The following is a 13,062-nucleotide window of genomic DNA, read 5'->3' as shown; positions in this document are numbered from 1 at the left end:
GCGAAATATTCGCGCACACAACTTTCCATTAGTCTTTGATAGCCTTAACAGTTTCATACTTAGGTGTTTCAAGCTTAAGAGCGTTTGTCATTCTAACGAGTTAAAGTAGACGTACATGTACATATTTTTAACATCATGCAACAACAATTATAATCACTTTGACTTGAGATAACTGTCTGTGAAGCTCATATCCTACTTCCACATAATAATTAATGGCCCGTAAATAAATAGTTCAGCTAATTTACTATTTATTTGGTCTGCACGTGCACTACATTCATCACAAATTGCACAGAAAGACCCCCCTTTTTTTTTTACACACTTTACATGTATAGTTGACATTTAAAATTCTGATTACTTCGGTTGCATGTTTCATATATATATACAGTACACCAATGTCTTCTTACCAGAGTAAAAATGAATTGTTTTAAGTATGTGAATGCATCTATTTAATATGCTAATACTATTTTAAATATTAATGTGTATTTCATTACTCAGTACTTTATATTTCAATTCATCATTTTCATAATATCATGTTCTAATTTTTTACTTAGGTGGGTGTAAGAACAAAAAATAAGATTAACATTGTCATGTTCTAAAATTTGTATTTACACCCACCAGTTAATTCAAAAACTAGAAGAATTACAAATGAGTATACTATGAATTATAAATAGTGAAACATACTGCCCACTCTAAACATTAATGCATAGCACCCAACGTCATGAATATTGCTTCAATCTTGATTAAAAATAAACACTTCATGACTACCAAAGGGTCACTCAGATGGTTCATAATTCTTATATCTATGGTAAAAACTAAGTCTGTTTAAAACAAAAAAAATATTTTAATAATAATTCTCATCAATGTCCACCCACTTTATTGGCACATTTAACAATTACAGGAACCATAGTATATATGTGTAATATAGTCATTAAATCTATGTGGGGGTGTTCTGTCAAGCGTGGTGTGATTACCACTCACTGTGTGAGACTGTGGTTTTATTCTAAATGTAACTCTCTAATTCTGTCCTTCAATTCTAAAATCACATTTCTTATCCTCTTGTGTTATCAGTACAGGTAATCCCCCATTCTGTCTAGAATTCAGGTCTCCCCCATTGATGGGTCTCAATCTCCTCCTCCAATTCCTGCTTCTTAATCAGCTCCCAGTACAACCCCTTCTTCTTCTTGAGCTCGTCATGTGTACCTTGCTGCAATGGACACCACAAATTTTTTCAAGTACTAGTACAATCTTTTACAGTGTCAAAATTTAACTAAGACATGAATACTCATGATGCCAATTACAATAATCGAAATCAAAATTAAATATTCAATATGACTACTTTTGACCTACTTCCACAATCTGCCCATTAGATACGACTGCTATTATATCAGCATCACGGATTGTACTAAGTCTGTGTGCTATGATTAGAACTGTTCTACCTGCAACGAAAAAAAAAAGGTTATAAACTTTTAGCAAAGAAAAACATTACAAACTCAGTGATAAAAAATAGATGTGTTTTAATTTCTTTGATTACCTTTTACTACATTATCTAATGCTGCTTGAACTATCTTCTCTGATTCGGCATCCAAAGCACTGGAATTTATAAAATACACGTAAAAACAATAATTTACTCATTTCTAATCACAGGATTTTCTAAAAGAAAACAAGACATGTTTGTGAAATACTGATGCCCACGATGGCAGCCTGTAGCAAGGGCTCAAGTTTCTCAAATGCAAATCAAATTCCAAGGTCAAGAGATCAAAAATGTTGGTATCCAAAGAAAGGTCTTCTCACAAGGAATACACCTCTGAAAGATGAAAGCCCTAGAACCAACCATTCAAAGGTTGTGGCCAAGATTAAAGTTTTTCAAAATTGGTCAAACTCCAAGGTCAAAATTGTTGGTACCCAAGGGAAAGTCTAGTTAAAAGAAATACATATGTGAAATATGAAAGCCCTAGCACCAACCATTCAAAAGTTTTGGCCAAATTAAAAGTTTTTTCAAAAGTGGATCAAACTCCAAGGTCAAAAGGTCAAATTTTTTTGTACTCAAGGAAAGATCTTATCACAAGACATAAACATGTGAAGTATGAAAGCCCTAGCTAGCACCAACTGTTCAAAAGTTAAAATTTTGGTCCAACTCCAAGGTCAAAAGGTCAAATATGTTGGTACTCAGAGAAAGTTCTTGTCAAAAGAAAAACACATATGAAATATGATAGCCATAGCTCCAACCAATCATGATTTATGGGCAATGTTAAAGTTTTTGCAGACAAACAGACTGACAGACAGACAAGGCAAGAATTATATGTTCCCCGAATCTTCGATTACAGGGGGCATAATGACTCATGGTTTTAGATGTGTACAATAAATCACATAGTAAACCAGTGGGTAATCTGGAATACATGTATAAAAATTTTTTATGCCCCATTATCAAAGATTTGGGGCATATAGTTTTTGTCATGCCCATCCGTCGGTCTGTCTGTTTGCAAAAACTTTAACCTTGCCCATAATTTTTGATTGGTCAGAGCTATGCCTTTTATATTTCACATGTGTATTCCTTGTAACAAGACCTTTCTTTGGGAACCAACATATATGATTTCTTGACCTTGACCTTGAAGTTTGACCCACTTATGCAAAATTTTACCAAAGTTTCACCTTGGCCATAAATTTTGAATGGTTGGTGCTAGGGCTTTCATATTTCACAGATGTATTTCTACTGACAAGATCTTCCCTTGGATACCAACAGTTTTGGCCTTTTGTCCTTGACCTTGGAGTTTGACCTACATTTGACAAACTTTAACCTTGGCCATAACTTTTGAATGGTTGGTGCTAGGGCTTTCATATTCAATATATGTATTTCTTGTGATGAGATCTTTCCTTAGGCACCATCAATTTTGACCATTTGACTTGACCTTAACGTTTAACTTACTTTTGAAAAACTTTAACATTCACCATAATTTTTGAACAGTGGGAACTAGGGCTTTCATATTTTACAGATATATTGAATTGATATAATGAACTGCTCACAGACAAATGATAGACAACACACCATATCACAATATGTCTGTTTAAAGACAGACTTGTAAAGATTGAGATTCTAGTTGAATTATATACAAATGTATAAGTAATCATTCCACAAAGAAAAATTATGCTGCTACAATTTCTTGATCATCATTTTTTCTTGACATCTAGTAAAAAAAAAATTATTGTTTCAATAAAACATAAAATTACCTTGTGGCCTCATCAAGCACCATTATGGAGGGATTTTTGATGAGTGCCCTGGCTATGGCAATTCTCTGTTTCTGTCCCCCAGACACTGTGACCCCTCTCTCCCCGAGAACTGTACTATACCCCTCTGGAAAGGATCGAATAAAACCATCAGCATTAGCCAGGGTGGCAGCCTCTATCACCTAGATATGAATATAAACTAAACATCAATGGAATCGATATCAACAAAGTTTTAGGTTATCTGTTTCACAATGAAAAAAGTCTGTTTTCAGTGAAAAACAAGAAGTGTTTGTGAAACACTGATGCCCCCATATGGCAGCTTATAGCGAAGGTTAAACGTTCTCAAATGCAAGTCAAACTTCAGGTCAAGAGATAAAAAATTTTGGTAACAAAAGTAAGGTCTTGTCTCAAGGAATATACCTGTGAAATATGAAAGCCATAGCACCAACCATTGAAAAGATATGGAGAAGGTTAAAGTTTTACAAAAGTAAGTGAAAAATCAAGGTCAAGGTCAATCGGCCAAAATTGTTGGTATCAAAAGGAAGGTCTTGTCACAAGGAATATACATGTAAAGTATGAAAGTCCTACAATGTAACATCAACCGTTCAAAAATTATGACCAAGGTTAAGGTAAAAGTAGATCAAACTCCAAAGTCAAGGTCAAAGGGTCAATGCTTTGGTATCCAAAGAAAGGTCTTGTCACAAGGAATATACATGTAAAGTATGAAAGCCCTAGCATCAACCATTTAAAAGTTATGGCCAGGGTTAATGTTTTTCAAAAGTAGGTCAAACTCCAACTAAAGGTCAAGATCAAAGGGTCAAAGATGTTGGTATCCAACAGAAGGTCTTGTCACAAGGAATACACATGTGAAGTATGAAAGCCCTTGCGTCAACCATGCAAAAATTATGACCAAAGTTAAAGTTTTTCAAAAGTAGGTCAAACTCCAAGGTCAACGTCAAAAGGTCAAAGTTGTTGGTATCCAACAGAAGGTCTTGTCACAAAGAATACACTTGTGAAGTATGAAAGCCCTAGCACCAACTTTTCAAAAGTTATGGCAAAGGTTAAAGTTGCTTAAAATTTTGTAAAACTGGGTCAAACTCCAAGGCCAAGGTCATAAGGTCAAGTATAATGGAACCCAAAGAAAGGTCTTGTCACAAGGAATACACATGTGAAATATGAAAGCTATAGTTCTAACTAATCAAAAGTTAAAGGCAAGGTTAAAGTTTTTGCAGACAAACAGACGGACTGACAGGGCAAAAACTATATGCCACCGAATCTTTGATTATTGGGGCATAAATAACCAGACAACATGTAATAGTTGCAACAATTCAAACAAATTTCAATTATAACTTTCCTTTCCATGCTCTTGTTCAATATTACATCAAGTATCTGAAATTGAGTAAGTCAACATTCTTTAGCAAGTGATTAACCTATACGAGTTTGAAATTTGATCACCTAAGATGACAGAATTGTGAAATAAAGCTGCACCAAAGGAAAGATTGCTTGAAGTATATTCCAGTGCAATTGTTAAGTAAACTGCATTTTGATTCGCTAATACACTGATGTCTGAGGCTGGTAAATGAGCATTAATGAGAGTGAAAACTTTTGATTGTGATGTTGTAATACATAGATGCAAAAACACAACACTGCGACATATTTCATCTAACAGAACTCAATAAGATGTAAACATCAAACAAAATGCCTAGATTGCATTAGAATTGGAATAAATATCTTCTCATTTGTTATTTGCGATTGTTAATTTTGATTGAAAGGTCGCAAACATCCATTTTACAGGCACCACTTACGCGTCACGAGTAGAACTTTGTTTGCGATTATTAAATCAGCATTAACAGTTGCAAAAAACAAATGAGAAGACAGTTTCTGGTATTCCCAAATTTACATGAAGTGTATGCTCTACATACCTCCACATCTGTGGCATCAGGACGGCCATATCTAATGTTCTCCATCACAGAGGTAGCAAATAAAACTGGTTCCTGTGAAATATCAGACAATCTAAATTTGTTTGAAATAAAGTATTACACCTCAAATTAGAACACTCTGATGAGACTGTAGCTCCACTGGTTTCTACTTATATAAAAGGAAGAGAAAAGGTAGAACTTGGATAATTTTTTAGCTTAAGATTTATAGAATTATGTATACTGATGTCTTCTATACTTGTACCAAGTTTTGTTGCAATCAAGTCAAAACTGTAGGATGGGAAGCACGTTGAAAGATTTTCACATATATATATATTCGTTTTTAGTACCTATGGCAATTCCGATAACTAGAATTATCTGTCTTAGTTTAGTAGTATACTCGTGAACCAGGATTTAATCCTGAAATCAGACAAAAACTGCAGGAGGAGAAGCATTTTGATTGATTGTTTGTTGTTTTATGTCCCTTCGGAGATTTTTCACTCACACGAGATGTTACTAGTTGCTGGTGTAAGGCTTCAAAATTAGACCTTTACTCAGCAGTCGGCACTCAAGGCCATTGGGCATTGACGATTCTTTAGCATGGCAATCCCAGCAGTGACCTGGGGCCTCAGCTTTAAAGGCTTAATCCTAAAGAATCAAAACATCTTCTTCAATAGTGCAAAGGAACAGTCGTAACCTATCTTTTATAGACTAATAGGTTTGTAAAGGCATGGGCACAAACCCATGACCTTCCAACTACAATCTGATAGAATTACCATGCCAATAATATTATTTTGAAAGAATTTGATACATTATTCTATTTTTTATCAATATTGTTCATAAAAGTTTTAATGTGCACCATAGTGTAATATACCTGTGTTCCAGGCTTAATTGAAATTAAAACTTTGTGTTTGGAATAGCATTTTGAAAGAATTTCACATGAATATTTTAGTAACCATGGCAATGTTATGGTATTTGTCAAACTAAAAAACCATTAAAAAGAATGATGGAACTTAGTGTACCAAGTTTTATTGAAATCAGACTATAACTAGGAGGAGTAGCATTTTGAAAAAAAATGTTTACAGACAGATAGACAGACACCTAACCATTGCATAAGTTCTTCTGGTCTAGCTGTCACCAGCAAAGCTAAAAGGAAAATCATTATCAATCTGGTTTCCTGCAAAGACCTTGCATGTGTGTTAAAATACAGTAATTTCTTTGTCACCATAATATAGATCTTAACTTTTCAATATGTGGGGATCTTTAAATGTTTGAAAATATCTAGCCTTGTTGAATTTTTTCGTGTACATTAGCATGTAAAATATTAGCCTGACTGACCTGACGTGTCCTAGCTGGGGCTATAATTTGAATTTGAAGAATCTTGCAAGTAGATTTTGCAATTTGTAGCCATGTAGTTTTGATTTCTCCTCATGTATAATTCTATGTAAAACTTGCAGCCCTGTTGTGGTCTCATTTTGACTAGTGCGATCACAGTTAAGCAAAATCTTATTTTCCTCTATAGAGGATGGATCCACAAAAGTTTTTCTTATTTCTGGCACAGTGGTTCCTTTAAAACAAATTTAAATGGGCCCCAGTCTATTTTCCTTATTTTGTAATTATCTCCCCTTTGACTTTCAGTTGATGATGAAGAATCTCTGTCATTCTAAGGAGACTAAGCTTCAGAGTTTGGTTGAAATTGGTCTAGTTCTTGGAGATGTAAAAAATGAGAAAAACACATGTAGGTTACCCAGGGAACTCAGGTGAATTCAAAATTACATTGCCCACTAACCATCTTCTAATGGTGTTGTCATCAACATCTAGGTCAACAACAAATTTAAAGACCTAATGGGATTCCTTAAAATAGACAAGGTGTTTTTATTGGATACATTATCATGATTATATTTACGTTTCCACTTCCTTAAAATTTCCGCTTTCTGAGTCTCAATACACCCTCGAGTTATTAGCATTAACTGATGGTTAAATACTAAATTCAATCATACAAATTCAAAAGGTTGTGCAGAGCCTTGTGGTGAAGAGTGATGCATTGAAGCAAAATTGATAAATGAAACCCAGTAAGATTACAAGTTAATTTTTCGTCATTTTTTATTCATAATCATTATATTGAATTTTATTGTTTTGATGATTTATTCTTTCCAGATCATTTGTAATAATAAGATCGAACCTACTACATCACTTGGAGAAAGAGCAAAGTTAATAAGGAGTAATTAAAAGTAAATTTAATTATCCCAACTGGGGCCTTGATATGTAGGCATGTCTTGCATGTATATCACACACCCACATGAACGAACAAAGAAAACAAAACATAAATTCTTAATAAACACAGTCCAGCATAATTTCCAAGTGGGAAAAACCTAATGTTCATGTGAAATATTTATGACCTCACAAATTGTTACCTAGTTCACATTAGACGGAAACAAAATCTATTTTGGGCTTCAAATGGTCCACAAAAAAAGAATATAGTGAAAAGTTCTACAGCAATGCTTCATTGGGGGTAAATTGTTTTCCAGGTGAATGCATTTGTACATGTAAGTGATAAATCATTTAACAGTGCAGAAAGCATATTTATATGAAATAGGTGACTAATAAAGTACAGGAATTTTTAAAGTGATTACCAAAGTCTAAAGTCTTATTACATGAATGAACTTTAGAATACATTTGAATAATTTTTGGTGTATGAATGGAAATATGCTCATTGATATTATGGAGTAATAACTGGTTATCACCATGCCTCTTGACTGAAAAAAGTGGTATTCATGCAATAACAATTAAAATCTAAAGGTTATAAGATTCAGTCAACTTAACATTATGTATACTTAAAATTAAATCTAAGTGTAATAATCATGCATACATGCAGTCTTTTTAAAATCTCCAGAGGGGATTTTGCATGTACTGACATTTTTCCAGAACTGAAAATTTGTGGCATATGGTTGTAATTGCAAGTCAAAAAAGACAAGTAGGCACACGTTTATGCAAATAGAAATAATTAGTGAGACAATGGACAACTGGGGTTACATGTATCCCTTGAAGTACATAGACCCATGTCTATTGCTGTTTGATTTACAGTTTTTTAAAGTCCAATTTAAGTGTAATAATCATGCATACATGCAGTCTTTTTAAAATCTCCAGAGGGGATTTTGCATGTACTGACATTTTTCCAGAACTGAAAATTCGTGGCATATGGTTGTAATTGCAAGTCAAAAAAGACAAGTAGGCATACGTTTATGCAAATAGAAATAATTAGTGAGATAATGGACAACTGGGGTTACATGTATCCCTTAAAGTACATAGACCCATGTCTATTGCTGTTTGATTTACAGTTTTTTTTAAGTCCAATGAAACAATACAAAATGTAAGCACAGCAAACATAGACCTCTGAAACATCAAAGGTGGGATCAAGTGCCATAGAGGAGTAAGCATCCCCTGTCAATCGGTCACACCCACTTTGTGCCCTTTGTTATGATCAGGTAAATGGAGAAATTTGTAGTCAATTCAGTAAGAAAATAATGGTCTAACAATTAATTTGTATGAAAGACAGTCAACATTCCACCTAATGACCTTTTTTGAAGTGAGGAAATACAGACTAAATCATTGCCTTTCAGAATTCACATACAGAGAGTTAATTGTAAATCACTTTTCGGTTTTACTGCCATAGAAACCGTTGCAAACCAATAAAAAAATATCAAATTTCTTCCTTAAAATATGTTACAAGGATCTTTTTCTATTATTTGGTCACATTTAAACTTAAAATTGCTTTTATTTTGTGAAATATATGACTAATCTAAATGAATGAAAAAATTATTGCATTTCAATATTTTGTTTCCATGGTATCATATGTTAGAATTGTCTTCCCAAATATTTTTATCATGCATATAAGACATCAAGGCATTGACTTTTGGAAAAAGTCACTGTAACATTTCTGCATTGCTGCACTCTTTAACAATGGGACTCTGAACATGGTCAAAAATGATAATTTTAATCAAAATTTAGGGCATGTTGCCATGGTAACCAAGACACATAGCAACCAGCTTTTGCCTGATATGAGTTTATGGTATCAAATACTTTTACCATAGTGAGTTTGAAGAAATTCTGTGACTATGCATGCCACAGCTCCTACATGTATATAAGAGTTAAGTCATTTCAGAGAATTGCTTTAAGTATCCACATTTGATTAACACCACCTCTGCTGCTGAAGTTTGACTGTTTCCCCTTCACTGCTGTTAATATTTTGGTGAGAAAATAACGAAAAAAGTTTGTTAGAACATTTGTTAGATCCTGCTATGTATCTTTGTTTGTAAGGATTTTTATGAAGTTTTGGAATGCAATATAGGTATGGTACTTAATTCAAAAATCAATTTGGTTGATGTAAAATAAGATTCTCATGAACAAAAAAGATGTATATATAGTTAAAGCCTTCAAGTGCACTATATTGTAGATTATATGCACATTTTTTTGCAATCTATTTAAAGTTTCATAGAATATTCTGCATTCTGAGTTGATGATTAATCATGAGATAATTGAAAAGTTATTAATAGCTGAAAAATGATTGTCAATCCTCTAACTGGGTACTTATCAACATTCCTGCATGATTTTAACAGATTACCTGTAATATAACAAAATCTGGCTATACAGAAATACGTAATCTGCCAATTTGTTGGATTAATGCATAATAATTTGAATATAACCTATAAAATCCTTGGTTACTGTGCTCTATAAAATTTCTCCTCACTAAGTGGCAAATTCAGTATATAATGAATGACAAATATATAGAACATTCTTGACAAGATTTGATCCAATTCTATTATGAAGACATCACTCAGGATCAATGTACGCCTGGAACTGCATGGTATATACACATACTGATATGCTGATACATGTAATAGCAAATAAATCAGTTTAAATCGGCAGAAATTTACATAAAATTGTTCATCCATAATATCCTTATACCCATTATAACCATAGGTATTACATGTACCTATATTTGTGTCAAACAATTAGTCAACCCAGTGACTCCGAATTCCACAACAACATTCCACATTCATCTATTTGAGAAATTAACACAGTTTAAAGATTGCTTGTGTGGTTATCATGCAGACAAAATTTAGTCCTATCATTCCTCAAAAAAACAATCAAAAAATGATTTTTCATGTGTGCATGATTAAGAATATTAAATGAAATTGCCAAACATGATCATGCAGTTCTAATATTCAAACAAAAACAGCAATAAGTTGATTTTCTGTTATTTTTTGCCTCCATGCAGATTCTACCCTATAATGTACATGTATGCAACTATAAATAGTATTGTGTTCACAACTGCTATGATATCCAATTTTGGTCTTTTCATCTAAGGAAAAATAGCACATCTTACAAATACACTGACACGCAAAAGAAACGCAACAAGATGTAAACTACAAATATCGGAATTTTTACCTAATGGTTTTTAAAAATGAATACAGTTAGGTAAAACCTGATTTAAAAACATTAGAGATTTGAATTTTAACTTTAGAACATGGACTGTCATTCATGCTTATGATACGTATAAGCATGGTGAGGCGTGATGTATTGCATATTTGCATCTACAACTCTCCTTCAACTTTATTTTGAGAATTTCCAGCTAGAGCAATGGAAACGCATGCTTTCCGTCTTTTTGAGGAAGCCTTGGCATTATTTTGGGAAAAAATAGGAGAATTTTTTTTCAGAATATTACTGCAATACTTATGATTAACAGATACAAACCTTTAAAAATCCAAATTATTGCCAAATAATTCGTTAATCATGCAATTTTTTATTTCTGTTTAGAGGGCTCAAACTTAACTTCCGGTAATGGAATGAAAACCATTCAACCGATAAATTACCAATTTCGCAAAGTTGAAGATGTCCTTACTTTTTAAGTACAAAGTTATACCCTATATGTAATTTTTTCCCCCTAAAATAGGATGTTGCATTTCAGTATATGATCATACAATAACTGTTAAGTACAGAATCACAGTACCTGATTGATGAAGCCTATAGCTTTGCCCCGTAGCCATGAGGGGTCCAGTTCTCGTAGATCCACTCCATCTATACAGATCCTCCCACTCTCAATGTCATAGAACCTCTCCAGCAGAGCGGCCACAGTCGATTTACCTAAAAAAAAAAGTTACATAAGAAAACAAGAAAATGTGGTAGATGTAAAAAGAAAGATAACTCCAACACAATGCTTAATTTACCTCCTCCAGATAGTCCCACCAATGCAACTACACTTCCTTTTGGGATTTTCAGACAAAAGTCTTTTAAAACTTTCTGAAATTTAGAAGATATTGTAAGAGAAAAATTCTATAATGACAGCTTGATGTCATATACCGGTACGTACAACTCCATATTATTAAACACTAATATTAAATATTTACGATGATGTTCTAAAAATATTTAGATTAATACAGCTTAATTACTAAAAACAAAAGGTTTGATGTAAGCAACATCAATATGAGTAAGGAGAATTCCTGGTGATATGATGGTCATATGAATGGTCAGTTTTGCTGAAGCCTTCTTTAGTTTGTCAGTGTAGATGAGTGAGCTCCACAGACTGATGTGTGCAGGAGTAAAAGGGAAATGAAATATGTAAATTGTAACTACATCTGATCATAAAGAAAATTTGAGCAGCTCTGCTTTTTACCTGTTCTGCTCGAGTTGGATAGGAAAAGTTGACATGTTCAAATTCCACATTACCATGCATAGAATAGTACGGGATTATCTTTCCTCCCTTTATTGGGATCTTTGGTTGATGATTGATAAACTGAAATATGTTGAATTTAATATATAAAATATATAAAGTATTATATTTATGCAGCTTTGTTATTCTTGTTTCAAAGATGCATCTTTACAAAGAAATTACAATCTACATGTACTGATACTATTTTTATCCAGACGTACCTCAAATGCTCTAGCCCCAGCACTCATTCCTTTAACAACATTTCCAAACAAGAAAGACATCTGGGCAAGTGATCTACAAAAATCAAACATTAAATCAAAAAAATGTTTTAGCTATCATAACTAGAACTGTCCTAATAAGACTAATACTCCCGCAGGGTTATGATTTGAAGAAAATTGAATCTAAGACCTGAGGATGCTTCGATAGTAATATACCTAATCATGGCTTTCCTGTTCTTAAGAAGAAGATTCTCCAAGATTTTTTCCTAAATAATTCCTATGTAAAACTTTGATTACCTATTGTGGCCCCACCCTATGCCCAGTGGTCATGATTTGAACAAATTTGAATCTACAAAACCTGCGCAGCAATGTTAAGGCTTCCCGAAGCTTTAAAATACGCTCAAAACATAACATTTCATTGCGAGGTCAGTTTTGGTTTTAATTTATAAGTATTGTACTTTAGTACTTCCAATTTATATAGATGGTTCCCTCGGCTATAAACTAACATGTTTGTTATGATAACACATGACTTTGTTGATCACATGACAGTCATTTATAATTTTTTGAAGTGCTTCATATAAATCGCTTCGGCGCAGCTGATTAACACAATAATTATAAACATTTTGTTATATAAATAAACTCATCGTTTCCTTGTGTACCAGAAATGTGCTTGGGAAAAGTCATAGTATTACTTGGGTACAAAATATTTCGTTAGAAATTCAACTTGCCTACAAATTTGAGGATATTTTCCACACAATATCGTACTCTGTATTAAAACAAAGCCATCACACATTTTTCCCAAGCAAGATTCAGTTAGAGTACAACCTCTTCTTACAGATTTCCACAAAGAATCTCAGATCAATCCTCATTAATCACCTGCGCCAGACTCTTTTATACGCACAAAATAAATTCTACCTCAAACCACAGTTATAAAACAGAGTACATTTCAAAAGTATATTTTTCGTAAGCATTTTGAACATGCTGAATTTCAATCAAG

General features: G+C 33.3%; 1 protein-coding gene across 1 annotated transcript in view; it reads right to left on the bottom strand.

Annotated features, from left to right (window-relative positions):
* Nucleotides 1-821: 821 nt before the first annotated feature.
* The window catches only part of LOC133185921 (mitochondrial potassium channel ATP-binding subunit-like), a 28,986-nt gene continuing 16,745 nt past the window's right edge, over nt 822-13,062 (bottom strand). The window contains exons 10-18 of the mRNA XM_061321215.1: nt 12,069-12,141; nt 11,812-11,931; nt 11,366-11,438; nt 11,149-11,282; nt 5,145-5,216; nt 3,226-3,404; nt 1,532-1,590; nt 1,348-1,436; nt 822-1,204 (exon numbers count right to left, since the gene is read on the bottom strand). Of these exons, the coding sequence (XP_061177199.1) occupies nt 1,091-1,204; nt 1,348-1,436; nt 1,532-1,590; nt 3,226-3,404; nt 5,145-5,216; nt 11,149-11,282; nt 11,366-11,438; nt 11,812-11,931; nt 12,069-12,141 (913 nt within the window). The 3' untranslated portion in view covers nt 822-1,090. The remainder of the gene's footprint in view (nt 1,205-1,347; nt 1,437-1,531; nt 1,591-3,225; nt 3,405-5,144; nt 5,217-11,148; nt 11,283-11,365; nt 11,439-11,811; nt 11,932-12,068; nt 12,142-13,062) is intronic.

The sequence above is a fragment of the Saccostrea echinata genome, unplaced genomic scaffold (genome assembly GCF_033153115.1).
Source record: "Saccostrea echinata isolate AGI-Se365-2 ecotype Australia unplaced genomic scaffold, CSIRO_AGI_Sech_v1 ptg000001l, whole genome shotgun sequence".
NCBI classification, from domain to species: Eukaryota; Metazoa; Mollusca; class Bivalvia; order Ostreida; family Ostreidae; genus Saccostrea; species Saccostrea echinata.
Note: the sequence above shows the minus strand (reverse complement) of the source record. Positions and strands in the feature narration are given on the sequence as shown.